General features: G+C 42.7%; 1 protein-coding gene across 1 annotated transcript; it reads right to left on the reverse strand.

Moving 5' to 3' along the window:
* Nucleotides 1-27,792, reverse strand: chrnb1l (cholinergic receptor, nicotinic, beta 1 (muscle) like). The gene is made up of 11 exons (XM_026161598.1): nucleotides 26,771-27,792; nucleotides 22,861-22,994; nucleotides 21,347-21,391; nucleotides 20,863-20,972; nucleotides 20,399-20,507; nucleotides 20,139-20,286; nucleotides 19,557-19,742; nucleotides 18,757-18,980; nucleotides 17,199-17,377; nucleotides 489-627; nucleotides 1-339 (listed from the first exon to the last, which is right to left on the reverse strand). The coding sequence occupies exons 1-11, from the start codon at nucleotides 26,868-26,870 to the stop codon at nucleotides 199-201; spliced, it is 1,515 nt and encodes a 504-aa protein (XP_026017383.1). The 5' UTR covers nucleotides 26,871-27,792; the 3' UTR covers nucleotides 1-198.
* Between the last annotated feature and the right edge of the window lie 71 nt (nucleotides 27,793-27,863).

Genomic DNA, 27,863 nt, shown 5'->3' on the forward strand with positions numbered 1-27,863 from the left:
CACGATTTCTGTGGTATGAAATCACAGGCATGCTTCTACTTGTTAAGTTAATTACAAAGCATTTCAGAGGCTGACTACACACCTATGGAATAGATATTATGGAAAGTTAGATCCGGGGATCTCGGAAAGCACCAACAAGAAGTAGAAGTAAAGTGGCAACAATGAATCAAACTCCAGCTGCTGTGCATATGGAATCCACTATGGGAAGGGGTTGTCAGGTGTGTAATTGAAACTGGCATCCAGGAACATAGCCAGAGTTCCCAGGGTGGTGATGATGACAAACAACCACAAGAAGAGACGGTCCACCACCAGGGCGATGAACTGCCAGTCTCCTGTCAGCTGCAGAGAACGCACACACGTAGACACAAAACTGAGTCAGCAATGTACCGTAAGTAGGTAATGACACAAGAACATCGCTAGGGCATGTCTGGAACAATCTGTACTCAGGAACTGTAGGCAGAGTGAATAACAAGCTGCTTGACACTCACCGAGTCATCCGTGTCCTGCTTCTTCAGCTGCTCGGCCATGTATGTCACAGCAGCGATGGCTGACTTCAGATTGGGAGGGAGGATCAGACAGAAACTGTCAGTGTTGGGGACTCTCTGGAGCTGTACTGTGCTCTCACACCTGAAACACAGAGAGGGAGAACGTCAGCAAAGAAGATGCAAAAACAAAAATGAATAAAAGTAAAAATCACTGCAACTTTGTGGACCTTTTCTCATAACCCCCACAGGAACTTCTCCTTTAGAAGACTTTATTATTGAAAGATGAGACAATAATCATTTTATTTCTCAAGGAAACACATGTCATGTTTCGGCCGTGTGGCAGGCAGAATGAGGACCCAAATTGCAAACTCACAGACACGGGGGATAAACTCAAAATGCAGCTTTATTGCTGATAAGTGATAAACAATAACGATGATACAAAAGCAATACAAAACTACACTAAACTGGGAAAAGCTAAAGTAACATATACCGGAAGACACGGGGAGAACCACACACGGCATGAGGGAGAACGCGACGCCGAACAGAGGAAGACGCAGACAGAAATACACAGAGGGTTAACGAGGAAAGTGGGAACACACGGGGAACACAGGTGACACAGATAACCATAACGAGACAGGGCGGGGTGAACATAACGCTGACGGGTACAGGCACAGAGGTTCAGACAGGAGGAGAGAGAGCACGGGGAGAACGCAGACATAACGGGCTGGGGAAAACATAGAATAAAGCACAAAGAGAGACGAGGGCTCATAAATACACAGAGGGGCACACAGGGGGTAAGAGTCACGAAGGGAAAACACATAAGGAACAACGTAACAGATCAACCCAGGAAGCATGGCCTAAATAAGGAACAAAATACAAAAATACATGAAAACTAAGAATACTGGGCCCACATGGCCCAGGACCATGACACCACCCCCCCCTAAAGGGCTGGCTCCCGACAGCCCAAACCCGAGAAACAAAAACAGAAAACAACCCACCCAGGGCGGGAGGCGGGGGACCAGGACGGAGGGACCAGAACGGGAAACAAAACAAACAACAGAAAACACAGGAGCACATGACCGTAGTCAAAATAAAGTTCAGGGGGCCGACCCAGAGCCCACAGGCACAAGAGTTCACGGGTCACACGGTCGGGGGGCCGACCAGGCGGGTGGCACAGGTGGCAGAGCTGGTCCGGAGGCCGGCCGTGCGGAAGGCAGCGGCGGCGGTGAAGGAGACGACGGAGCAGTTCAGGGGACCGGCCGCGCGGAAGGCAGCGGCGGCGGCGGAGGAGACGACGGAGCAGTTCAGGGGGCCGGCCGCGCGGAAGGCAGCGGCGGCGGCGGAGGAGACGACGGAGCAGTTCAGGGGGCCGGCCGCGCGGAAGGCAGCGGCGGCGGCGGAGGAGACGACGGAGCAGTTCAGGGGGCCGGCCGCGCGGAAGGCAGCGGCGGCTCTCCAGTGTCAGGCGTGCTGGCCATGGCCCGGTGGGCACAGGACCAGACGAAGCACAGGCCGGAGCCGCGGCGGACGAGGCACAGGCCGGAGCCGCGGCGGGCGAGGCTGAAGACTCGGAGGCTGGACCAGGCGAGGCTGAAGACTCGGAGGCTGGACCAGGCGAGGCTGAAGACTCGGGGGCTGGACCAGGCGAGGCTGAAGACTCGGAGGCTGCAGCAGACGAAGGCTCCGAGGCCGCAGCAGACGAAGGCTCCGAGGCCGCAGCAGACGAAGGCTCCGAGGCCGCAGCTGACGAAGGCTCCGAGGCCGCAGCTGACGAAGGCTCCGAGGCCGCAGCTGACGAAGCACAGGCTGGACCAGGCGTAGCAGAAGGTGGCTGGATGGGCTCCTCGGGCCCTCCAGCTGATGTGGCATGGTGCTGGACGGGCTCCTCGGGCCCTCCAGCTGAGACAGGAGGCTGAACGGGCCCCTCGGACCCTCCAGCGGAGACAGGAGGCTGAACGGGCCCCTCGGACCCTCCAGCTGACGAGGCATGAGGCTGGACGGGCCCCTCGGACCCTCCAGCTGACGAGGCATGAGGCTGGACGGGCCCCTCGGACCCTCCAGCGGAGACAGGAGGCTGAACGGGCCCCTCGGACCCTCCAGCTGACGAGGCGTGAGGCTGGACAGGCCCCTCGGACCCTCCAGCGGAGACAGGAGGCTGAACGGGCCCCTCGGACCCTCCAGCTGACGAGGCATGAGGCTGGACGGGCCCCTCGGACCCTCCAGCGGAGACAGGAGGCTGAACGGGCCCCTCGGACCCTCCAGCTGACGAGGCATGAGGCTGGACGGGCCCCTCGGACCCTCCAGCTGACGAGGCATGAGGCTGAACGGGCCCCTCGGACCCTCCAGCTGACGTGGCAATAGGCCGGCTGCGTTCACATGACATCTTATAGGTATCGGTCCAGAAACAAACAGGTGTGAGATGTCTCGAGGCAGAGACCAGCCCAGTCACTGCAAGACTCATGTTAGTTGACATAATAGGTTCAAAAACAGAAAGCCCTGTGTCTACATTCCGCCCTTCAGACTCAATCAATGACATAACGTTATGGCACAGGTAAGCAGGGTCAGCCACAGGGAAAACAAGGATTACTATATTACCCACAAAAACATGACTTAAACCTCCAGGGGGAAGTCCCTGGGTGAACATGAGATATTCAGATATGGATCTGGGTGATGAGAATTGACCAGTCTGATAGCGGTAAGTGGTACATTGACTTGGAACCACGCTAGAGGTGGACTGTAACTCAAGGGTGTTATGTAGAGTGTATGGTGAAATGGGTACGGATAATGCTGTGCTAGCAACCATAGCCGAGATGGGTGACATTTCCGGCTGTGCTGGTGTTAACATTAACCTTGGGACTCAAAACCCTGCCCGATAATGTGCTCACAGAAACCTCGGAGAACTGTGTCAAAGTAACTCCGTGAGGGGACGCTACATGGTCATTAATAGTGGAATCGTATCCCCTGGTCTCAGACTCAATCCTCTGAGTAGAGGCGGCAGGGATGGAGGTAAACAGTCCAAAAACACCCTGCTCACGACTGTGGGGAAAACAGAATTTAGGTGGGGACATTTTGCAGTTCGTGTTACCCTGATTAGAATCCCTGTTGTCACCTTTAAGTCCCAACATGAGGTCATGACCAGCATTCTTATTTTTAAGTTCATTGGACACAGGAGCAGCAGGCAAAACATGATCACACCTCGTCTCACCCTCCGTTCTTATATGCTCTGCGACATGACCCTCCTCTAAAAAGTCCTCACTCGCTGTGAAAGCACAAGTGTCTACTTTAAGCACCTCGTAGGTGAGCAGAGCAGACTCAGGAAGGGAGGCGTTAGCCACAGGCAACTCAGCTTTAGATGGAACCCCAGGCGAAGCAACGGACAACGGAGGAAATTCCTCCTCCCCTCTTGTCACACAATTAGCTTTCAGGTCTGTGGAGGTCTCCCTCCCTCTAAGTATTATACCAGAGGTCCCTGCCAAATCACTAGGTCTGTCTACGGGTGTCTTCGGGGCAAACTCTCTGGGCGGCGGCCCGGTTAGCGCTGTATTACTCAGTTCACAGTTAGCACTGGCTGTCTCTGAAATAATGTCATTGTTTTCGCTGCAAGAAAAACACGGAACAGGGGATTCCCCGGTCGGCTCAGAGGCTGGACCGTCAAACTCCTGTTCCGGTGGCGGTGACGAGAACACAGGCTGAGGTTCTCCAGTGCTGGGATTTACAGTCTGTGTGGGTCTTACTCCCTGTTCATGGAAGCCAGACGAACTGACCACATCAGTCACAGTACTGGAGTCCGCCGCCTCCACACTATGTGTCTCCTTTAATGGTGACCCTTGGATCTGTAAACTTGAATCTAGTTCCTCTTCTACGGCTTCAACGAAGGCTGGTGATGGGAGAGTGCGTTCACTCACCTCCGGTTGTCGCGCAGCGCGACGGGGACGCGAACGCCGTTTCTGCTTGACTGCAGCTCCCGATGAACCAGACAACGGCGCTTCATGCGCGCCGGGCGGCGTCGCAGAGGCTGGTGAACTGGGTGCTGATGGAGCGGTAGATGAGAGTTCCTGGAAGCTCAGGGGACCCCCGAGAGCCAGGCGGGTTCCCCGGAAGATCTCCTCATAGTCAGGAGCTAGCCACGGCTTCCACCGGAGCTCTTCATCCAGTTGATCGCGTGCTGCACGCTGCCGCTCCTCCAGGTCGAAATCCATGACCTCCCCCGCATCCTCGTGTGGCTCGTTGGAGGGCGAAACATGCCGTAGCGCTGGGCGACGGCGACGCGAACGCCGCTTCCTCTTTGAGGTGGTCGTGGATGAAACTTCGATTTCTGTGGCGACCGGCTCCTCGTCTTCTGACCACATCCGTGCCAGATAGGAAGCGGAAGACGGGTAGGTCGGTCGAGGCGGTGAGGGTGAACGACTGAGCTGCGACAGCGAAGTGGAAACCGGCGAGTAGAGGGACGGCGCCAGCGTAGAGGAGTGTGGTGCCGTGGCGAACCTCAGCGTGCCGACTTGTATGCTCACAGCAGGCGGAGGGGAGGCTGCGCGGCCACGGGGCTGTGGTGACGCAGTCCGCACACCGGACCGCTGATGCTGCCGAGGGCAGGCTGGGAGGATGGTGCGGAGGAAGTCCGAGATCAGAGGGGGTAGCGCCTCCCATAACCAGGGAAAAACCGTGACGCTTGTCCCCAACGAGGAAAGTAACTCCTCCCTCTCCTCCTCACTAGAGCTTCGGCTCCACTGGTAGCATAACGACTCCACCGCTTGTATTACGTCTCTGCCAGGAGTCGCTGGGTCCATATCGTGGTCGCGTTCTTCTGTCATGTTTCGGCCGTGTGGCAGGCAGAATGAGGACCCAAATTGCAAACTCACAGACACGGGGGATAAACTCAAAATGCAGCTTTATTGCTGATAAGTGACAAACAATAACGATGATACAAAAGCAATACAAAACTACACTAAACTGGGAAAAGCTAAAGTAACATATACCGGAAGACACGGGGAGAACCACACACGGCATGAGGGAGAACGCGACGCCGAACAGAGGAAGACGCAGACAGAAATACACAGAGGGTTAACGAGGAAAGTGGGAACACACGGGGAACACAGGTGACACAGATAACCATAACGAGACAGGGCGGGGTGAACATAACGCTGACGGGTACAGGCACAGAGGTTCAGACAGGAGGAGAGAGAGCACGGGGAGAACGCAGACATAACGGGCTGGGGAAACATGGAATAAAGCACAAAGAGAGACGAGGGCTCATAAATACACAGAGGGGCACACAGGGGGTAAGAGTCACGAAGGGAAAACACATAAGGAACAACGTAACAGATCAACCCAGGAAGCATGGCCTAAATAAGGAACAAAATACAAAAATACATGAAAACTAAGAATACTGGGCCCACATGGCCCAGGACCATGACAAACACATGTCCATTTCAAGATCTTTAAATAAAGCCTGCAGACGAGCGGTGAGCGGTAGCTAACATTCTTTAATCAAAACACACAAAGAACAGACAAGCAAGCTTGATGAAGTCCCTGCATGACCGCGGGACAGACGGTCAGCAGAGTCTCCCTGAGCCTAGCATGGCTCTCAGTTAAATACCTTCTCCAGGAACAAAAGGCAGTACACAGCTGTTTCACACCTTAAGGTTCACACTCCCTTGCTTCCTACCAGAGTCCTCAAAGACACAAAAGACTCTTCCTGTGGAGTTGTCTGCTTCCCCCAACTTCCTTACTAGACCCCCAGCATTTGTCTTACTGTATGAGTGTGAGACATGTTAAAATCCAGTGGCACCAAGGCATTATACAATAAAATAATGTGATTAATGCATAAGTAAAAGAAATTCCTATACATGCCCCTTCCTGATTTCTTATGTTTTAACATGTTTGTTACACTTACATGTTTCCAATTTCAAATGTTAACACAGATGTTCAGAGTAAATACAGATTGTAGTTTTTCAAATGATGATTTCATTTAGTTTGGGGAAACAGCTCTCCAACTTTACCTCATGTAGAAAAGGTCATTTCCTTCTAAACCTAATAAGTGGTTTTGTCATCTAGCAAGAACTGCAGTCAAGCATTTGCAATAACTAATAAAAAAAAGCACTTGGGACAATTGTGTTGGTGACAGCTTTTGTTATAATATCAATAATATTTCTATGAATATGGGATACTGTTACATGTTTGCATAGACTTTTGTGGAATATGGAGACACTCCTGGCATTATATGAGCAAAGTGAGACTCATTTTTTAGGGTTGGTGGAGATGAGTGTGAAGATCCAAACAATCCCTGTCAGTGATGGAGAAGCTTTGATGAAAATATTTGGTAAAAAGTTCACCAGCATGAAGGAAATGAAGTTTCAAACTTTCCTTAGGAGGAGCCCAGCACGCCTGCTTAAAGAATAGTAAGTGTGGCGATGTGGATGCTTGCAGCGACTGCTGTATAGAGGCCATCCTGCTACACATGAAACACATCAGAGTCATAATTGTTATTTTAGTCACGTGTTTGTTTATTATCCTTATTGTTTTATCTGGGACTGTTTGCAGACATCTCAGAGAGAGGAGACACAAGCATCTGAACAGAGACTCAAACCAGCAACCTGCAGCTCCCTGCTTGGCTGCTCCAGTTTTCTCCTCACTCATGTTGCCCACCAGTGATTTCTAGCTGCCCACCCACACAGCAGGCTAGAATATGCGCTGAGCCTCAGCACCCAATACTTGGACATGTTTTCTTTATTAAACAATGAACCAGACCCCAAAAAGTAAACAGCTGTTATTGCTAGGCAACGGGAGCAGCATTTGGAGATGCAGCACCTGACATTCCTGACCATGTGGGCGGAGCATGCATGAAATGGAATGTTTAGTAGAACTGTGCAACACAAGCACTTAGTTCCAACATGTTTCATTGTATCCAGACACAGCTAGAGACACATCTACAGCAGCATCTCTGTGCAGGACAGACGACAGTTGACGAAGAAACATCGAAAACTTCACTTCACTCCTCTACAAAACGTTGGTTCCTTTGTTTAAAAGGCCAAAATGAATCAAGGGAGATCGAGAAGAGGATCGGCGAGTGCTTCATCTCACAATACAGTACAGCTGATTCATTTTAAATTTCAAATGATACAGACTGAAAATTTCAAATTAAAAGAAGAGGCAGAAAAATCAAGAGGAGAAGCTAAAAATTCAAAGTTTGAAACTGAAGTAGTATTGCAGGAATTACTGCATGTGGGTCTCAAACTTAAAGGAGAGAAGATAAGAAAACAACAGGCAGAAAACGAGAATGAAAACATGAAGAAAGAACTGTTGGAAGCTCAAAAAGCATTGGAGGAAGAGAAAAGCACAGCACAAGAAGCCAAAAATAAATATCAAACTGCAAAGAAGGAGGCAGGAAATGTGATGCAGGAATTACAGGAGGTGCAGGAAGCTTTTGAAGAGGAAAAAAGCAAAATGCAGTTGGCAACACAAGACGCTGCAAATGTAATGGCTGAAGCTGAAACACTAAGGAAGGAATTACTGCATGTGAAGCAACAACTTGAAGAGGAGAAAAAATGTAAACACGAGACAGAAAATGAGATTGAAAATATGAAGAAAGAATTGTTGGAAGCTCAAAAAGTGTTGGAGGAAGAGAAAATTAAAATACAGGAAGCAAAGAAAGAAATGGAAGATACAAAGAGTTACACTCAAAACATGAAGGAGGAACTGATGAAAGTGCAAGAGGAACTTGCAGAAGGGAAAATTGAGTTGAAGGTATTCAAGAAAGAAACGACGGTGACCAAGAAAGGCTGCAAAGATGAACTTAAAGAAATACAAAAGCACAAAAAGGAAGCTAAAGAGCTCCTCAAACACAAAGGGAAACTGGCCAAACAGCAGCTGAAAGAAACATTTAAAGATGCCGAGGAGCAGCTCAACAAAACCTTAAAAGAGCTGAAGGCAAAAGAAAAGCAAGCCGAGGACAGGAGGGGATTCTGGAGCAGACTGCTGAGAAAGAACTGACCCAGCAGCATCTTCCTCCTTCCCCCTCTCTCAACCTTTCTTTCACAAAAATCCCCCCAAACTTTACTTGGGACGTTTGTTTGTTTTTTAAAAACTCTATTCTGAATGCATGTACTGACATACAAAAATAAAATTGCCATAACTTGACCTCATGTTGCCTGCTTCTTTTCTTGTGTGTCTGTGGATGTAAAACAGTAACACACTTTCTGCTCTGTGTGTTTTTAATTGCAAATAAATGCAATATGTTTTCATTTTAAAATGCAGTGCAAAAAACTTCTGCTCTAAATCTTTTTTTTTTTTAGCAAAAAGCTTTTTTTTTTGCCTGTTGTGGAAGTTTTCCATTTAAATAAAGCCTGCAGACGAGCGGTGAGCGGTAGCTAACATTCTTTAATCAAAACACACAAAGAACAGACAAGCAAGCTTGATGAAGTCCCTGCATGACCGCGGGACAGACGGTCAGCAGAGTCTCCCTGAGCCTAGCATGGCTCTCAGTTAAATACCTTCTCCAGGAACAAAAGGCAGCACACAGCTGTTTCACACCTTAAGGTTCACACTCCCTTGCTTCCTACCAGAGTCCTCAAAGACACAAAAGACTCTTCCTGTGGAGTTGTCTGCTTCCCCCAACTTCCTTACTAGACCCCCAGCATTTGTCTTACTGTATGAGTGTGAGACATGTTAAAATCCAGTGGCACCAAGGCATTATACAATAAAATAATGTGATTAATGCATAAGTAAAAGAAATTCCTATACATGCCCCTTCCTGATTTCTTATGTTTTAACATGTTTGTTACACTTACATGTTTCCAATTTCAAATGTTAACACAGATGTTCAGAGTAAATACAGATTGTAGTTTTTCAAATGATGATTTCATTTAGTTTGGGGAAACAGCTCTCCAACTTTACCTCATGTAGAAAAAGTCATTTCCTTCTAAACCTAATAAGTGGTTTTGTCATCTAGCAAGAACTGCAGTCAAGCATTTGCAATAACTAATAAAAAAAAAGCACTTGGGACAATTGTGTTGGTGACAGCTTTTGTTATAATATCAATAATATTTCTATGAATATGGGATACTGTTACATGTTTGCATAGACTTTTGTGGAATATGGAGACACTCCTGGCATTATATGAGCAAAGTGAGACTCATTTTTTAGGGTTGGTGGAGATGAGTGTGAAGATCCAAACAATCCCTGTCAGTGATGGAGAAGCTTTGATGAAAATATTTGGTAAAAAGTTCACCAGCATGAAGGAAATGAAGTTTCAAACTTTCCTTAGGAGGAGCCCAGGACGCCTGCTTAAAGAATAGTAAGTGTGGCGATGTGGATGCTTGCAGCGACTGCTGTATAGAGGCCATCCTGCTACACATGAAACACATCAGAGTCATAATTGTTATTTTAGTCACGTGTTTGTTTATTATCCTTATTGTTTTATCTGGGACTGTTTGCAGACATCTCAGAGAGAGGAGACACCAGCATCTGAACAGAGACTCAAACCAGCAACCTGCAGCTCCCTGCTTGGCTGCTCCAGTTTTCTCCTCACTCATGTTGCCCACCAGTGATTTCTAGCTGCCCACCCACACAGCAGGCTAGAATATGCGCTGAGCCTCAGCACCCAATACTTGGACATGTTTTCTTTATTAAACAATGAACCAGACCCCAAAAAGTAAACAGCTGTTATTGCTAGGCAACGGGAGCAGCATTTGGAGATGCAGCACCTGACATTCCTGACCATGTGGGCGGAGCATGCATGAAATGGAATGTTTAGTAGAACTGTGCAACACAAGCACTTAGTTCCAGCATGTTTCATTGTATCCAGACACAGCTAGAGACACATCTACAGCAGCATCTCTGTGCAGGACAAACGACAGTTGACGAAGAAACATCGAAAACTTCACTTCACTCCTCTACAAAACGTTGGTTCCTTTGTTTAAAAGGCCAAAATGAATCAAGGGAGATCGAGAAGAGGATCGGCGAGTGCTTCACCTCACAATACAGTACAGCTGATTCATTTTAAATTTCAAATGATACAGGCTGAAAATGTCAAATTAAAAGAAGAGGCAGAAAAATCAAGAGGAGAAGCTAAAAATTCAAAGTTTGAAACTGAAGTAGTATTGCAGGAATTACAGGATGTGGGTCTCAAACTTAAAGGAGAGAAGATGAGAAAACAACAGGCAGAAAACGAGAATGAAAACATGAAGAAAGAACTGTTGGAAGCTCAAAAAGCATTGGAGGAAGAGAAAAGCACAGCACAAGAAGCCAAAAATAAATATCAAACTGCAAAGAAGGAGGCAGGAAATGTGATGCAGGAATTACAGGAGGTGCAGGAAGCTTTTGAAGAGGAAAAAAGCAAAATGCAGTTGGCAACACAAGACGCTGCAAATGTAATGGCTGAAGCTGAAACACTAAGGAAGGAATTACTGCATGTGAAGCAACAACTTGAAGATGAGAAAAAATGTAAACACGAGACAGAAAATGAGATTGAAAATATGAAGAAAGAATTGTTGGAAGCTCAAAAAGTGTTGGAGGAAGAGAAAATTAAAATACAGGAAGCAAAGAAAGAAATGGAAGATACAAAGAGTTACACTCAAAACATGAAGGAGGAACTGATGAAAGTGCAAGAGGAACTTGCAGAAGGGAAAATTGAGTTGAAGGTATTCAAGAAAGAAACGACGGTGACCAAGAAAGGCTGCAAAGATGAACTTAAAGAAATACAAAAGCACAAAAAGGAAGCTAAAGAGCTCCTCAAACACAAAGGGAAACTGGCCAAACAGCAGCTGAAAGAAACATTTAAAGATGCCGAGGAGCAGCTCAACAAAACCTTAAAAGAGCTGAAGGCAAAAGAAAAGCAAGCCGAGGACAGGAGGGGATTCTGGAGCAGACTGCTGAGAAAGAACTGACCCAGCAGCATCTTCCTCCTTCCCCCTCTCTCAACCTTTCTTTCACAAAAATCCCCCCAAACTTTACTTGGGACGTTTGTTTGTTTTTTAAAAACTCTATTCTGAATGCATTTACTGACATACAAAAATAAAATTGCCATAACTTGACCTCATGTTGCCTGCTTCTTTTCTTGTGTGTCTGTGGATGTAAAACAGTAACACACTTTCTGCTCTGTGTGTTTTTAATTGCAAATAAATGCAATATGTTTTCATTTTAAAATGCAGTGCAAAAAACTTCTGCTTTAAATCTTCTTTTTTTTTTAGCAAAAAGCTTTTTTTTTTTTGCCTGTTGTGGAAGTTTTCCATTTAACTAGCTTTTATATGCTATATGTTATGCAGCTTAAAAAGCAATACTAAGAGTCTGCAGTCATGCTCGTAGTTGCCTTCGTGTTTGCTAGTTTATGCTAACATGCGCACACTGACAATGCTAACACGCTAATGTGTAGCAGCTAGAGCTTTTTTTGACCCTTCACACTGTCTTAGGCTACGTTCACACTGCAGGTCTTAATGCTCAATTCCGATTTTTTGATCAAATCCGATTTTTTTTGTCTGCTCGTTCACACTACAAATAAAATGCGACAGCAAACGTGCTCTAGTGTGAACGCTCAAAGCGGCCCGCATGCGCAAAAGAAGACGTCACACACAACACGCTCTGTTTAGACCCAAAGCAAACAGTATTGTTTGACTGATGGCCCTTAATATAAAGACTTCGGACTTTACGTTTCCAATTTTTGCATACATAATAATTACATTACATAATAATGTAAATAGCCTAATAATTATCCTTACTGCTGTTTAAGAGAGGAGCGGTGCTTCAAAGGATAGTTGCAGATTTCTGTCAGAATCTGAACATTATACAGTACAAATAAAATGTTCACGTTTCTCCAACGTTGTCTTCCCAGCAGTTTCACTGACATCTACACGGGATGGCCAGGAAGCGTTCGCGATGTCTTCTCGGGCGCTTCTCCGGAGCTGATAATTGGCATCTGTCTTGTGTCAGTTACGTAAAAGACGGATTTAATGCGACTTGACCGTTCAAACAGCAGTCGCTTTCTAAAACATCGGATATGTATCGGATTCAGTACCACATACGAAATTGACCCAGATCGGATTTGAAAATATCGGATTTGTGCCGTTCACACTGTCATACCATGATTGGATATGGGTCGCATAGGGTCAAAAAAATCGGATTTGATGCGCTTTCGCCTGCAGTGTGAACGTAGCCTTAAGCGTTTAGCATGTTAATGTGATAACATTTGGTAATTATAGCACAAAGCATTAACCCTCATCCTCTCAACATATTTAACATACACAGACTACCGACTGGGCTCTGTGTAGATCTCAACAATCATAACAGTTGCTACTACTAATCTGGACCATTTTGATTCCAATATAAAATAAATTGAATAAACACACAACCAGTCAGCCCAGCATGTCCTAGGTGGAGTTGTGTGCTTTTGACTGGTGTCCCAATTTAGAATCCATAATTAATCTAACCCCATGCATGGTTTAATATTTATTATAGCAATTACAATATGAGATTCAACTCAAAACCCCTCTTACTGTATAAGACAAAGAACAATGTGTTTTGCAAAGAAAGCACCTTCTAACCTGGAGGATATCTTGCCGCTCGAGTTTGTCACAAAAACACTTCTGTGAGAAGTTAAAAACTGTAGTAACAACCTCATAAATGTTTCAAAACCTGAGATTTATGCTGCGTATGTCACGAGTCACTGTGCAGCGTGGTTAATCTCTGCTAAAACAAAGCATGACTCTGTTTAGACACATCTGTCTTGTCTCTTTATAACATACAGAATGTGTCTTTGTGTGTCCTTGACCCAGGCAGGCTTCCTGCAGCTCCTCTAAACACTGAGTGACAGCAGCAAACTCCAAGCAGAGGGGTTAACGTTTACGTGATGCAGTAACATTTGACTTCTTCATTCTTTGTCTCACACAGCTGTTCCATGAAGCGAAACACATGTGCTGACACAATCTTTATATTTATATTAGGCCTCTTTTATTTTTGTGATAGGACGGTCGAACAGACAGACGGAATAACATGCAGGAAATGGACCAGGGAAGAGTCAAACCGCTGTTACAGCCATTCGGCATAAGGGTCAAACCACCAAATTATACTGAGACCCAGGCAGGATCTTTCTTCTTTCTTCTGCTCTGTAACTCACTTGCTTCGTAACAAACTAAACTTCATAATTAAACCAAAAGACTAGATTATGAAATGACAAATTTGAGGGATTTATGCAATCTATCTATGTCTATAAAATTAAGATTGTCACCTGTATTTTGCACATCCTTTGTATTAAATAAAGCATTTCTATTTGAGTGTGATGTATCCATGCCTTTTATCCCACTTATTAAATTTGGGGATGGAAAATGGTGGAGAGAGTTCATACCTTTCTTTTGAGAACAGTTACGCTGTGCTCCAACTTTTCTTTGCACCCACTAGATTCACATTGTTTTCATTCTTCATTATATGAAAACATGTAGATATCATGGATGCATATCATGTAACAGGCTGGCTGGGCACCACAGTGCACCTGTCACACTGGCACCATCACTACATATCTGCAGTCTATGTATATGGTCTATAGTTGTTCAGTGTGAGAGTCGATAACTAGCACCAGAATGAGGACGGCGTCAGTAAGGAAGCAGGACGTGTTACAGAAAGACAGCATGACAACAGATGGATAGGACAGTAAAAATGAATCAACTCCCATAGGAAGGCTGGTGCTGGTGTATGCATCCGTGTGTGTGTGTGTGTGTGTGCGTGTGTGTGTGCGTGCGTGTGTGTGCGTGTGTGTGTGTGCGTGTGTGTGGTAAGTAGTGGTCCACACGCCACCCACATTCCACAGCTTGTATTCATTACCTCAGATTCACGGAGTCCTCACTGTGACAAACACACACAGGCACATGTATGTACTGTACATTGGGACTGTAACTATACCATCATGTAAATATATCTATATTGAGTTTAACTCTTATTAGAGGGGAAAAAACATAAAAAACAAAATAAAAGAAATTTGCCCAAACTGCATGCTTGCTTCAAGATGTGGGAATAGAACATGTATGCATATATGTATGCATATGTATACTCTCTGTGAATGGTACTCATGACCATTGATCAGTGGTTGTTGATCAATGGTCATGAGAATTTGCATAATTAAGATTAAGGAACTGACCTCCCAGCCCATTGTTCCTTCAGTGGGCTGGTTTCAGTCATTATGCAAATGTGCTGTTTATAAGATTTGGGGAAACCTGCAGTCAGCTGAGACTGAAGATGTCACTTGGATGAGTGACGAAACTTTTCTCCCACAAAACGCTACGTCCAGATGAACAGAATCAACTTTTGAACATGTATGCACTTTATAACAAGCACACAGAGTTTGGAATAGTATAAAGTTGTCTCATATCACCAAACATCCACAAAATTCTTATTCAAAAAAATTCTTATAAGCAACAAGTCTGATAGTCAACTGATAAGTGAAATCAAGTTACAGTGTGTTGCCTCATTTTTCACAGAACCGGATGAGGCAACAGACATATAGATGAATCATGTCTGTATTTCTATGATAGCACAACCACCATCTCTCCCACATCTAACATGACAAAAGCCTCCTATGCCTCTATCACTCAGCACCAGCTTTCCCTTCCACTCATCTATTCTTCACTGTCCCTCGAGCTCCTTTCTGTGGGATTACCCCCTAATGCCAAACCTAAACAGAGGCTTAGTGGCTGGCGACTGTGGATGTGGGTGTGGGGCTTAGCTGGGGCTGAATGTGATGCTTTTGGAACAGGATGAGAGCTGTCCAGCACAAGATCTCATTCATGGGACTGTGAAGCTGGTTATGAGGCAAGACCCACGAGGCAAGGTACCAGCTGATTAGCCAGAATGAAGCAGGTAACATAAAGACATCATGTTTCTAAGCAACTACACTCTTTCTGGTTATCTTGAGTAGCTTATCTCACCCATTCTTAACTACTACCAATGACAGTATGAAGCAAAACATGAACAACCCTAAAACTGCATTATGACACGGCTTTAACATGCACACGCACATTCTAGTCATTTTATTAAAACAGTAAGCTGAGCATCTGGATTGAATTGTTGATGCATTTCAGAAAACATAAAATAATTACCAAAACTTGCTCAAATTCATCATCTGACAGTGATTATCATTGCACGTTCTGCAGTTCATCAGTGGTAATAGGTATTATAATGTTTCAGTCAGGACTACAGAAGCAGACCAGATTAGTGGAATCTCAGTCTCAACTCATTTGTATAGCGCCAAATCGCAACAACAGTTGCCTCAAGGTGCTCGCTAATGGAGATTTGCTGCATAATGCGGTTATGGCGTTAATGTCATTTTAACGAGATTGTTATAATGTTATAATCCAACTTGTGGAGATTTGAATATATATTCTGCATTTCAGTCATGCCTTTGAAGCATCCAATACATTCTGAATTAGTACGACAATTCAATTCTTAAAAACACCTTTAACACAATCTTATTAGATATGATATCAGAAGGCTCAAGGAGATGTGTTTACTGTTGCAGCCTTGACAGATCCTCTGAGCTTCTGCAATGATGGCTATAACTCTGCCAACTCCAGCACACAGTGTACTTTACTATAATAGCTGATCTGGCACCAGATCCAACATTCACACTTTGGCACACTCTACAAAGGAGATTCATGCCCACACTGGCTTTTATTAATGTTAATGGAAATAGCTTTCCCCATCAGGATCTGCACATCTCAGCTTAGAAAGAGGCTGAATCAGGATGAATTAGCCTCAGGGTCAATACTTCAGCTCTGTGGTTCTTAATATTCGTGACAGGCGCTAGAACTTTTTGGCAGTCTGTCTTTATTTGATGATATAAACCAATACATTTAATCCCATCAAACATGTTACATTTTTGCCTGAAGAAAAATTAATATTTGTAAAAGTTTTCTGCTAGTGGAAAACTTTGTGTGGAGTCTGTCTTACCAACTTTGCTGATGTGCATAACACAAACTCCACTTATTTCTATTTCTTAGTTATTTAATGCCTTGAAAAAAAACTGCCCGCTCATTTTTTTCACAACCATTCACAGACCTATTCGCTGGTTAAGACTTGTTTTAATAGTTAAAGTTAGAATTTAGCTTAGGGTTGGGGAAAGGTTTCACCTTTATAGTTGTGATGTTTTTTGTTTGCTCAACCTGTGGCATTCAACCCTAACCCTATTCTGGTGCAATATGTCTTTTTTTTTTTTAACTTATATTAAAAACAATTCACTTAAATGTTGGTTTTCAGGGAAACAGAAAATATTAATTCTAACTGGCACCCATCAAAATATGTTCATATTCTTCCCAAAAGTACGTTTTGGTTGCTGCCAGAATGGAGTCGGGGTTGAGGTTGAGGATCAATGTCAGTACATTTTGATTCAGAGAGAGCCTTACAGCCATACCTGTACATTTATATATATGTGGGTTAGAGTTAAGCTTCTTCCACAAACACCAGAGCAGGCAGTATCCACATGATTTCTGCACAAAATCTGAGATCTGAGAGGAGCTAATCAAAATGACAACAAGCCAACTGCTGTTTCCTGGCAATAAACCAAAGAAGTTTGAAATATATTGGCTCAGCGATTGTCAAGGAAGGTTACAAATAGATGAACAAAGCTTTTGTGAATTATTAATACGAAGAAAATGAAGTAGATATTTTTGGATACTCATACAATTTCATTTAGACACAGTCACACCTCTAATAGATTGCTTTTTTTCTTTGTCATACCTGCCTCGCCAAGGTAAGACAAGATCAGGGTTGATCTTGCGAATGAAATACTCTCCTCCCAGCTGTCGCCCATTGTAGCTTTGAATAGGTGTGTCATCAGAAGATTCCTCTTCCAAAAAGGGTTCCTCTGGTTTTGGCCTCATCATGCCAATGTATTTAGGCAGGAAATGTATGAACACCTGAAAAATCAAATGGAGGAATTCAGTGGTTTCACAGAGGTTTGTACTTTTGTTTCAAGCTGACCCAACTTAACCCAAGCATAAATTACAACTTTATAGAAGGTATCTGTTTTACTCTGTGGCTTTACATGTAATGTCACTTTTCAAACAATGAATTCAGACAAACTACAATCAACAACTACTTAATTTAACACACTTTTGCAAAGTGCCTAATCATAAGAGTCAGCAAAAATTCAGAAGCTAATTGCTATTAGATTGTTAACTTTGAATGTCAACACTCATTCAATTGTATCCATTTTTGCCATCTGTAAGTGGTGCATTTTTATGTCCTATCCAACCAAATTTCATACTGACCTTTGTATTTTTATCATATGCTTACATACTTTCAAATTATAGAATTATAATGTGCACAAAACCCTTTTTAATGAATCTGTGGAACGTGGTTTAGTAAATTCTCACCTGCTTATTCTGCTGTTCTGCTATTCTGGTAATGCAGTTAAACATAATGAACCTTTATTCATTAATTATCAATCACATTTCATGTGTATAATAATAAATTAACACTATACACCCCTCTGCGTTTTTTGATAATATTAACGCTCTAAAGTTTAAGGCATCATATTTAGGAAAATTAACCCAGTATTTTTTGGGAGAAAGACAAAAGTACTACTTCTGGGGGGGGAAATGTGAAAAGTTGTTTTTTGTTGTCTGTTTGCAAGACTTGAAAGAACAATTTTCTAAAAACACAAATGAAATATTCTGATTGGCTAAAATTAGGGTTGGGCGGGGCTAGGGCAGTCACAGATGGCCCAGCAGTGTAAATGTGAGCTTACAGTTAGAGAAAAATAAACACTAAATAAAGTCTTCTTAACCCTCCTGTTATGTTGGCTGTCAAATTGACCCATTCTGGTGTGAAATGATCTACAGTATATTGTGTACTACAACGTCTCTGGAGACTCAGTATTTTCTCCCATTTCATAATGAGTGCTGTCAGATGGGAGACAGATACGGTGACAGTTATTATTATCCCATAAAAAAATAATAATGTTAAAGAGGTTTTTTTAATAATTGGTGTCATGAAAAACTATTATATTTTATATATAGGTCTTTCCAGCGTACTTTTAAAAAAATGATTTACGTTTTTTTGTAAAAATATATTCTCATTGAACCATGACCTATAAGACCGTAACTAAACATGCCCTGGGTCAGGAACACAAAACACATTGCTGCACCTGAGAAACTGACATCACAGGACAGTTAAATTACATATAAAGTAACCTTTATGATATCCTCAAAGTTTAAGTATATTCATAAAAAAAAATATATGTGATCCATGATTTCAAATTCTTACATAAACATTTTAGATGATTATTAAATACCTTTCGGACCCAGCTTGGCATGATGTGTGTGCTGGGTGTTCGGTGATGCAGGTTGAGGACTACCACACTTAGGATGACAGAGAAGGTCACCAAGATCATAGTGAACATGACGTAGTTGACAATAATTGGGATGCCGAGGGAAGTCTCTGGGACCTTGTCAGCCAGCAGCAACATGAAGACAGTCAGAGCAATGAGGACGGAAATGGAAAGAGTCATTTTCTCTCCTGTAAAGAAAAGGGACAAGTTGACAAATTAATTATGACAGTAAGGTAGAAAACATTTTGTCTGTAGACAGTGTTATACTAACAAGAGCAGAATTCAAGACATTAAGGAACTTGCTATCAAGAGACTTGCTGATATTTATCAGACTCAGGCTGATTTCCATCAATTTCAGGGTTTAGCAATTGGCTCTAATCTGGTTATACACTGAGGTACTATATCAAACTGCTATCTTTTAGTCAGTGGTATCTTAGGCCGAGCAGCCTGCTAGGTTTGTTATACACTTGTAAAAACCCTGAAGCTTTCCGTTGAATATGTTCTGCTGTTTTGTTTGTTTTTTCATTGGCAGTGAAGCATTATTATGAAATGTGTCTGCAAAACGACAGTTAATAACAGTGATCCATCATTCACCTTCAATGTATTGTAGATCAATACAGTTCTTTAAAGGTCGCCCTGACTTACAGAGCAGCTCAAATTAGACACATGCTTATTGTCATGAGATTAGGCAGTTTTTCACTTCCTATGCTTGCTCTTGGCAATGATGTGTAGTCATAATGTCACAACATGTCACACGTGCTGACCTGCTCCAGGAGGCAGGTAGAAGACAAATATAGCCAACACGCTGGTGAGGATACAGGGCACAATGATGTTGATGATGTAGAAAAGAGGCTTCCTCTCTATGATGAGATAGAAGGTGATGTCCTCATACAGGTCCTCCTTAACGTTCTTTCTTGTTGGTTTGTGACAAATGGCCCATTCACCATTCTCTGTCCAAGGTGAGGCGCAAGGAGAAGAAGTTAAATGTAAAGAGGATTTATTCTAAATCAGACACAGTCTGGTAAATAAAAAATGAAGCCACTTAAAAAAATGTACGTACAGAACACGTAAAGCACAGGTGTCAAACTCCAGGCCTCGAGGGCCGGTGTCCTGCAGGTTTTAGATATGTCCTTGATCCAACACAGCTGATTCAAATGGTTAAATGACCTCCTCAACATGTCTTGAATTTCTCCAGAGGCCTAGAAATAAACTCATCATGTGATTCAGGTGTGTTGACCCAGGGGGAGATCTAAAATCTGCAGGACACCAGCCCTCGAGGCCTGGAGTTCGACACCCTGTTCACAAAAACAGGACAAATACTGAAAAGCATCACTACGTGCACCAACCAGTGAAAGCGTTCTCATCTATTACAATCTCTTGGATCTCTTTGCCGTCATCATCCAGAAAGTATTGCAGGTCAACCTCAGAGGAATCATAGGTGTACGAGCGGAAAATCATGCTGCAGTTTTGCCAGTCAAATGGGAAGTACGCCACCTATAGATTGTTAAAGTCAACATATCATTTTGAAGATGACTCTCAAAAAAGCTCCAAGGAGGAACCGTCTATGCACTGGTACTGTTTCAATGGAAACGAGCTTAGACTGTACCTCTATAGAGCAGGAACTGCGGTAGATGGCGGGTGGAAGCCAGTTAACAGTGCCGTCACTGTAAACCAAGACGTTGACGTACAGAGCCACATCAAACTGGCCGTCATTACTGAAGGAAGAGAAACGTGACATTTATTGAGGCAAAGTATCTATCCTATCACAGCATCAAACAAATACCAATGTTGGTGCTGATCAATCTGACACGATGTGGCGTGTCCAAACAAATACTATGATTGGTTTGATTATAATCCAAATAGACAAATTAAAAAGTTCATCTTGACAGGAAGTCAGGGGATCATTGAACTTATTATAAATCATCCAAGAAGAAACATGATAGTACTACTCACTACTTGAGATATTCTAAGTCTTGGCCAAATGTGGTGGACCAACCTCGTCTTTAGGGCAGGCACTCTGTTAGTCATGATGCAAGATGTTGTAAGTGTGAGTGCAGTCAGGACACTCACTTGTTTATGAGGTAGATGTCAGGTCGCCACACCTTGTTGGGAGGAATTCTCAGAACATTAATGTCGTCATATTCAGCTGGGTTCCAGGACAGCCTGTAGTCTGTCCATTCCTGCAGGGATGAACAAAAGGAGAAAGGCAAAGTGAATCACGAAAAAGAGTAAACAGCTGAACAGACAACAGGTGATGTCCCTGTCATTCCCATCTTTGATTCTCCAGCGTTTGGCAAGTCATTTAATCCCACTGACATAAACATTCACAATCAAGCACACATACTGTCACAAACAGAGCAGCCATCCTGAAATCTAATCAGCGAGGGCGAGGGAGTGAACTGAGACAGTGAGTCAGAGAAAAAGAGAGATAAAACATGAAATAATTTGTAGTTATGAAAAGTGACAAGTCCGTTTGAGGGCAGAGCGAAGGAGCACAGGAGAGAGGCATCAGAGCAAGGCTCACTAATGAAGATGAATGTTTTCATGCTCATACCAGATTCATGAACACGTTAGTCGTCATCTCGCCGTTCTTCTCATTCTGCAGTGGGATAATAACAGGGAGAGGGGTGGACGTATGTACATTAGTGATGCCACTATATCTTGTTGTGTATGACAGTACCATTACTTTCAGACCTCCTCTATTGAAACTAATCGAGACAGATGAGTGTGATCCTGGTTCTATTCAAACTCAGCAATCAAATTACATTTTAGGTAAAAGATAGAGTGCGAATGTATTTTAGACATGGTGTAGAAGCATACAATGCTATGAAGTAATTGTTTCCTTCCTTTCTTTAGCATATTTTTTTTCACAGTTACATATTTCCAATCATTAAAATAATTATATTATTAGATAAAGAAAATAAATACAAATTGTAGTTTTACCTGGTGCTATGTAAAGAAAAGTAATTGCCCCTTAAATCTAATTACTGGTTATGCCCTCCTCAGCAGCATGAACAGCAATCAAGCGTTTGTGATAACTGGCAAAGAGTCTTTCGCAACACTGTGTAGAAATTTAAACCACTCTTCTTTGCAGAATTGTTTTGACTTGGCCACAGTAGAGGGTTTTCAAACAATGCATGGCAAGTTTAAAGTCTTTCAAAAGCATCTTAATTGGAAATAAGTTCAGACTGCTTTCTTTGAGCCAGTCAGAGTTGGACTTGGATGTATTCTGGATCATTATCCTCAAATATGCTTCAGCATTGGACATTGTTCCACCAATTACAGCAAGTCATCCAAGCCCTGAAGCAGCCCTGGACCATCACTTTACCACTACCATGTTTGACTATTGGTACGATTATTTTCATGAATTCTGTTAATCTTACAACAGATGTAACTAGACTCAGACCTTCCAGAAAGTTCCATTTTTGTCTCGTCAGTCTACAGAAAATATGTTTCAAGGACAATGTGAGATGAGCCTGTGGTGTCGTTGTTGTTGTTGTTTTTGGTCAGCAGTGGTTGTTGTCTCCTCAGAACTCTCCCTGGATGCCAATTTTTGCTCATTCACTTTCCTATTGTTGAAACATGAACACTAAACTTAAATATGACAAGTAAGGCCTGCAGGTCTTCAGATACTGTTCTGGGTTCTTTTGTGATCTCTTTGATGAGTTGTCAGTATGGTCTTGGAGTAATTTTGTTAGGTCAACCAGTTAGAAATGGCTTTGATGTCAACGACTTTGTATGTCAATGGTTTCATTAGATCCTGGCATGTTGTGCTGCTGTTTGAGATCTTTTAGCTTACTTCAGTTTGTCAGAGTTTCCATTTAAGTGATTTCTTCATTTGAGAGATCACGTAGGGCCAAGTAAGTTTGGATAGTCTTGTTACAGATTAAGAAAGGGATTTGGCATTTCATTTATTGTGCTGTAATATTTTTGGATTTGAAATAGCTAAAAATTTAGTTTAAACTGGTACATATAAAGCCAGCCCTATCCGGAATCCTTAACTGGTAGGATGTAGAATATTTTGTTTGCATGTCTGAGGGAATATTTATGTTTATGTTGTTCATTTACCAAGCTGACAAGCTGAGAGAGGGTCATCCCCACCCGCACCGTCACCTTATCCTCCCAGTAACGAGCTGGTCTCACTTTCATGTTGTAGTTTTCAAATAGCTTCTGATGAAGCCTTCTCTCTGTTTCAGAGGCTCCTGCAAGAAGGCATGAATGCAGACACATAGTATAATGAAGAGAAAATGATAAAAAAAAAAAAACATCTGCAAAAGGAACAGCAGTGATATTAAGAACAAAAATGCAATGTGAAATTTTGCATTTTATACATGAAATCACAAAAAAAGAAATGGCACTGGAGTCACAAATGAAAATTCTGCAGTGGCATAGATGGCAGTTATCTCACCAATGCCCTTAAAGAGTCCGTCATCAGGCCTGTTGTTTCATATTTAACTATGCAACTGTAGTAACTGTGCAGGCTACTACAGTTACATAGTTGTAGAAAATTAGAAATGCCTCATCCATGTTTTTGCGTCTTCCAGATTTGTGTTTTACTCTAGTATTAGCAAGCAGAAGATGCAGAAATCTGAGCTCTTTACTTTACATTAGAAGAAGATGACCGGACTTTTTCATCTATGTTCTAAAGTTATCATTCTGTTCTGTCACATAACTACAGTGATAGATCCTCATATCAAACCTGGACAAGTCTCAAATAATGATGTCAGTGTGTGTTTAAGTGATCTCTGTGTGCCAACAGCTCTGTCTCTCATCCACTAGTTTCAACTGTGAATCTTACAAAACAGCAGAGCTGGGAATTAGTATAATGTCTATAAATGCATGTAAATGTTGTATAGCCTATTTTATTACAAATTAAAATAAAACATTGACCTTAGATCTATTACCACTTAAAAGTTTTACGTTTGTTAGATTGTCAGTCACTTGCATACTTTTGGCATGTTCAAAGGTGCTATAGAAGTAAGGTTTAATTGACTAAAAAAAAAGCGAAAGGCTTGAACAATTCTTAGTGTATGTGAGTGAGATAAAGTTCAACACAAGCAAGTCACATGTTGATTTGTGGATTTGAGTCACTGACACCAAACCACAGCATGTTTGCTCTTCAGGAATCACTGAGTCAGGCCTGCAGTGGTTTGAGGTTCAGTTCCCACTGAGATTAGCTACGCTAAAAATATCATCTAATCTATATTGTGGACAGACCGCTGCTCTGTTATGTTGTTCATACTCAAACACGTATCAGCAGGCTACTTATTATTATTAGTTAGAATTTACAATTATTCTGAATATCAATACTGCATTTGTGAGATATGGTCGATTTACATGAGCAAATAAAAGTGATAGATCTAAAGTTTATGATTATAAAGGGGCAAAAGACATAACAGCAGTGTGAGATAAGGCAGGATAGGCCCCAAAACACAACTTTATTGCTGGAATTACAGAATACAAACTTAAACCGGGAATATGCTAGGAGTCAAACTAACACACAGGCAGAACACACAGCCAGGGAATGAGGGAGAGCACGACAAAACACACAAGGAAATGCAGACAGGATAAACACAGGGAATCAAGGCAGAGTGGAAACACCTGGGAAACACAGCTGGATAATAATCTAACAGGCGAGTGAAGCAAACCATGAACCATCAGTTTTACTTCATGAGGATGAAGCACACTGTCAAAATAAAACAGGAAGCATGAGAAACACACACTGAGATTCAGACTGACTAACTACAGGGAACTGGGGAACGAGGGAGCAAGACAAGACATGGAGACACAGAGTGACGGCAAGAGAGCGAGGGACAGAACTGAACATACATAACAAGACATGATAGACTCCACAGGTAGGCAGCACAAACGCTAGGTCAGAGACCCAGGACCATGACAATCATATTTTTAACTATGCTTTTTAGGAAATCCATCCTTCTACTTGTGCCGTCACAGATCTCCAGGTAAAGTTTGCAGAAAGTGTCTAAAACTGTCAACGCAAATCTAAGCTGAAGATGTAGGATCTTGATTTGTATATGCATGTCATGATGTGTACTTCTTGTATACTTGTGCCCAGGCACCTAAATTAGTAATGAAATCTATAATGTCATCATACAAACACATTACACAAGTTTTACAAATACTGTATACTTAATGAACCGAGGCATAAATTAAAATTTGTAATCAACTTAATTTATTTACTGTCATACTGTTATACTGTATCCAACATCTGTTGAAAAGAAAGGATATTTGAAAACTGGAAATCAGCCTATGCTGGAGCTCAAACCAGGACATGAATGCATGTGTCAGATTAACACACATAAAGGAGATTTCGCTCAACCCAAAGCTGTTTTGTTCTTAGTTTGTGTCCGTGAGGAGACAATTATGATAAACATGAAGAAATATTAATCAACATCAGTTTCTTAAATGCCAAAAGAATTGTTCTGAGGGAAAAAACAAACCAAACCAAAAGAAACACAGATAAAGCCATGTTAAACTTTCCACTAGAAAGGAGAAGATATGTAAAAAATAAAGTTTTCATAGGTTTGGTTCTTGAAAACAAAAATATAAAGAAATTAGGGGCGGCTCAAAACGTTTGCGCAGTACTGTAAATTAACTGCATCAGTAGAATTGTACTTAGACATTATTATTATTATTATTATTGTCATTTAATCTCTGTCAAGTTATAATGTTTTAAAAAGACAATGTCTTAGAAGTCATGTATCACAGAAAGCTCAGCATTAGGGACTCTTTCTTTCCAAATATGCGATTAAACAGCATGTGGCAAAGACAGAGGACAGACGGGACACGCAGGAGAGGCAGGGCAGGTGCTGGTGGTGTACGATGGGTAGCAAAGGTGACTGAGCTAATGTAATTGATATGTAGTAAGGGAATAGGATCAAAGGGATGGCTGAGATACCAGCTCCATCGGGGACAAAATTAGATTCTGATTAACAAACAATGATGTGTTAATGTGATTCATTATATGTTCCAGAGGAGAAGAAGGAGGCCACTCTTGTTTTCAAGTGGACAACATCTGTGGAAGGACATAAAATACAGGCTTTGTTCCCCTGGGACTGCAGTTTTATCGCTGATGAAACATACCTGTAAATTCTCACTGGCTGTGTGACAAAAGGTCAAGAAATGGCCACAATCATGGTGGAATTCACCTGTGCAGCTTTTTTTTTTTTTTGTCATTCATTTATTTCTTTTGCTTTTCACTCACATTATGGTGTCAGGAGGTCAAGGTTATTGTAGGGTCTTTACCTTACTATAGGAAGCGCCTTGAGGGAACTGCTGCTGTGAATTGGCACTATATAAATGAAACTGACCTTGAGCTGAACCTGGTTAAATCAATTTTAATCATGATTTTAACGCCTAGCCTTTCCCACTCAAAAATGGGGGAATTAAAAAAAAGAACATCAAGAAAAAAAACAGGAGATGGAATCAATAGCAATTTAACTGGAGTGACAGGGTGAAGTTGTGGATGTGAGATACTTGTGTGTTATCTGATTTGACTGGAGCTGTCTGATTCAAATTATGCCTCGATTCCTCCACATGAAAACAGATTCCCTTCGATCCCACCAGGAAATAGTTAGCAGTTAGGACACATAGACGAATAGGAACACTGCACCGCAGGTCACCAGCAACCATGGTTGTTTGTTTTTAGTTGAAGTTAAAAGTTAACGGCAGTTTTCCATTTTTTTATGTTGTTCCTTTGTTTGTTTTTTAGTATAATGAACATTTCACTATGTAGGTTTTGATTTAGATGGAAGAGAAACATCATGTCTCTCTTCTGAAAATACTTATTAGTAAACATGCTGCTATTAGTTCCAGGAATGCTCATTAGCCAGATTTATGTGGCCAGATTATGCGACATTTAATCATCTTAGCATGATTCATCTTAAAATCTATTTTTAAACATCCTCAAACCATGAAAACTAGTGTCACACACTGGCATTCCTAAAAACGTCCTTACCAGTGAAAGTAAGGCAAAAGCAGCCACACACGAAGAGAAAGGTATTCATCCTCATGCTAGTGCTCAGGTACATCTTCATTTGTCCAATAATGGCAATCATATCATCTTCTGGACTCTTGTTAGCCAACCAAAGGCTCTTCTAGCAGCCACAGCCAGTCACGTCCCACCTTCACCTGTATACAAGATGAATGGTCACCCCCTAAAAGCTCAGGAAAATCAGTGCCCTGCTCCAGCTGGGTTACAGCTAGTTAACACCCCGAACGGCACACGCTCTTCAGCTAACGACCCTGTCTCCTGTCCTTTCGTCTCTTTTGTGGCCATGACTCTCTGGGTGAAACCATGACCTGATTGGATGGATGTGCTGGGGGGGTGCGCTTGTACTAGGAACTCTGAGGGGCAGGCACCTGTTGGTGCTCACCAATCTGAGGTTAGCACTGCGGGGATTGTGTGTGGGAGTAAGAGGAAGTGGAGGGGGTGGTATGGCTATGTGCTGTGGGTTATGACAATGGAGATATTTTTGGGAAGTTGATTGGGGGGTTGTCGGTAGGCGAAGGATGATTGGTGGTGCTGTAAAGCTGATGTGGGTCATGCTGTAGGTGGCTTCTCTGGCTCTCTTAACTTTTAATGCCTGCTTGATCCCTTCAGCTATTCATCTTCCCTGGTAAATCAAATCTTCTCTACCTCCTTCAGGCTTTAAATATTCATTTTCAGCCTCCCACCTTAGGGGTTGTTGCAGTCATACCCATTGCACTGTGCTGTGTGTGGTATCATCTGGCTGTTATATCCCTGAGTTAAATTGGTTTTCAAATATTAAGCAGTTTTCTGAAAAGGTGGACAATGAAAAAATTATTAAGCTCATTAGTTTTACAGGAATAGCTTGTCATCAAAGTTTTATTTTATGTCCTTTAAACAGGTGTGCAAAAGTATCCTAGGGGGAAAATGCAGTAATTTAAAGGCACTATGTGTGGAATTTTGACTTCCCAGCTGCTGCCCCCTAGTGGTGTGACACCAATAAGAGCAGTTTATATCCACCAAGACTCAAAACTTCATCCATATCATGCAGGAACTGAGCCCCAGGATCCAGAAGGTCAGT

The sequence above is a fragment of the Astatotilapia calliptera genome, chromosome 3 (genome assembly GCF_900246225.1).
Source record: "Astatotilapia calliptera chromosome 3, fAstCal1.2, whole genome shotgun sequence".
Taxonomy (NCBI): domain Eukaryota; kingdom Metazoa; phylum Chordata; class Actinopteri; order Cichliformes; family Cichlidae; genus Astatotilapia; species Astatotilapia calliptera.

Coding starts and splice junctions, on each gene's coding strand:
- chrnb1l (XM_026161598.1), bottom strand. CDS start 26,870: ATGATTGCCATTATTGGACAAATGAAGATGTACCTGAGCACTAGCATG. Junction 20,973..21,346: donor CTAACGTGTTCATGAATCTG/GTATGAGCATGA, acceptor TCATCCCTGCAG/GAATGGACAGACTACAGGCT. Junction 340..488: donor AGCAGGACACGGATGACTCG/GTGAGTGTCAAG, acceptor CGTTCTCTGCAG/CTGACAGGAGACTGGCAGTT.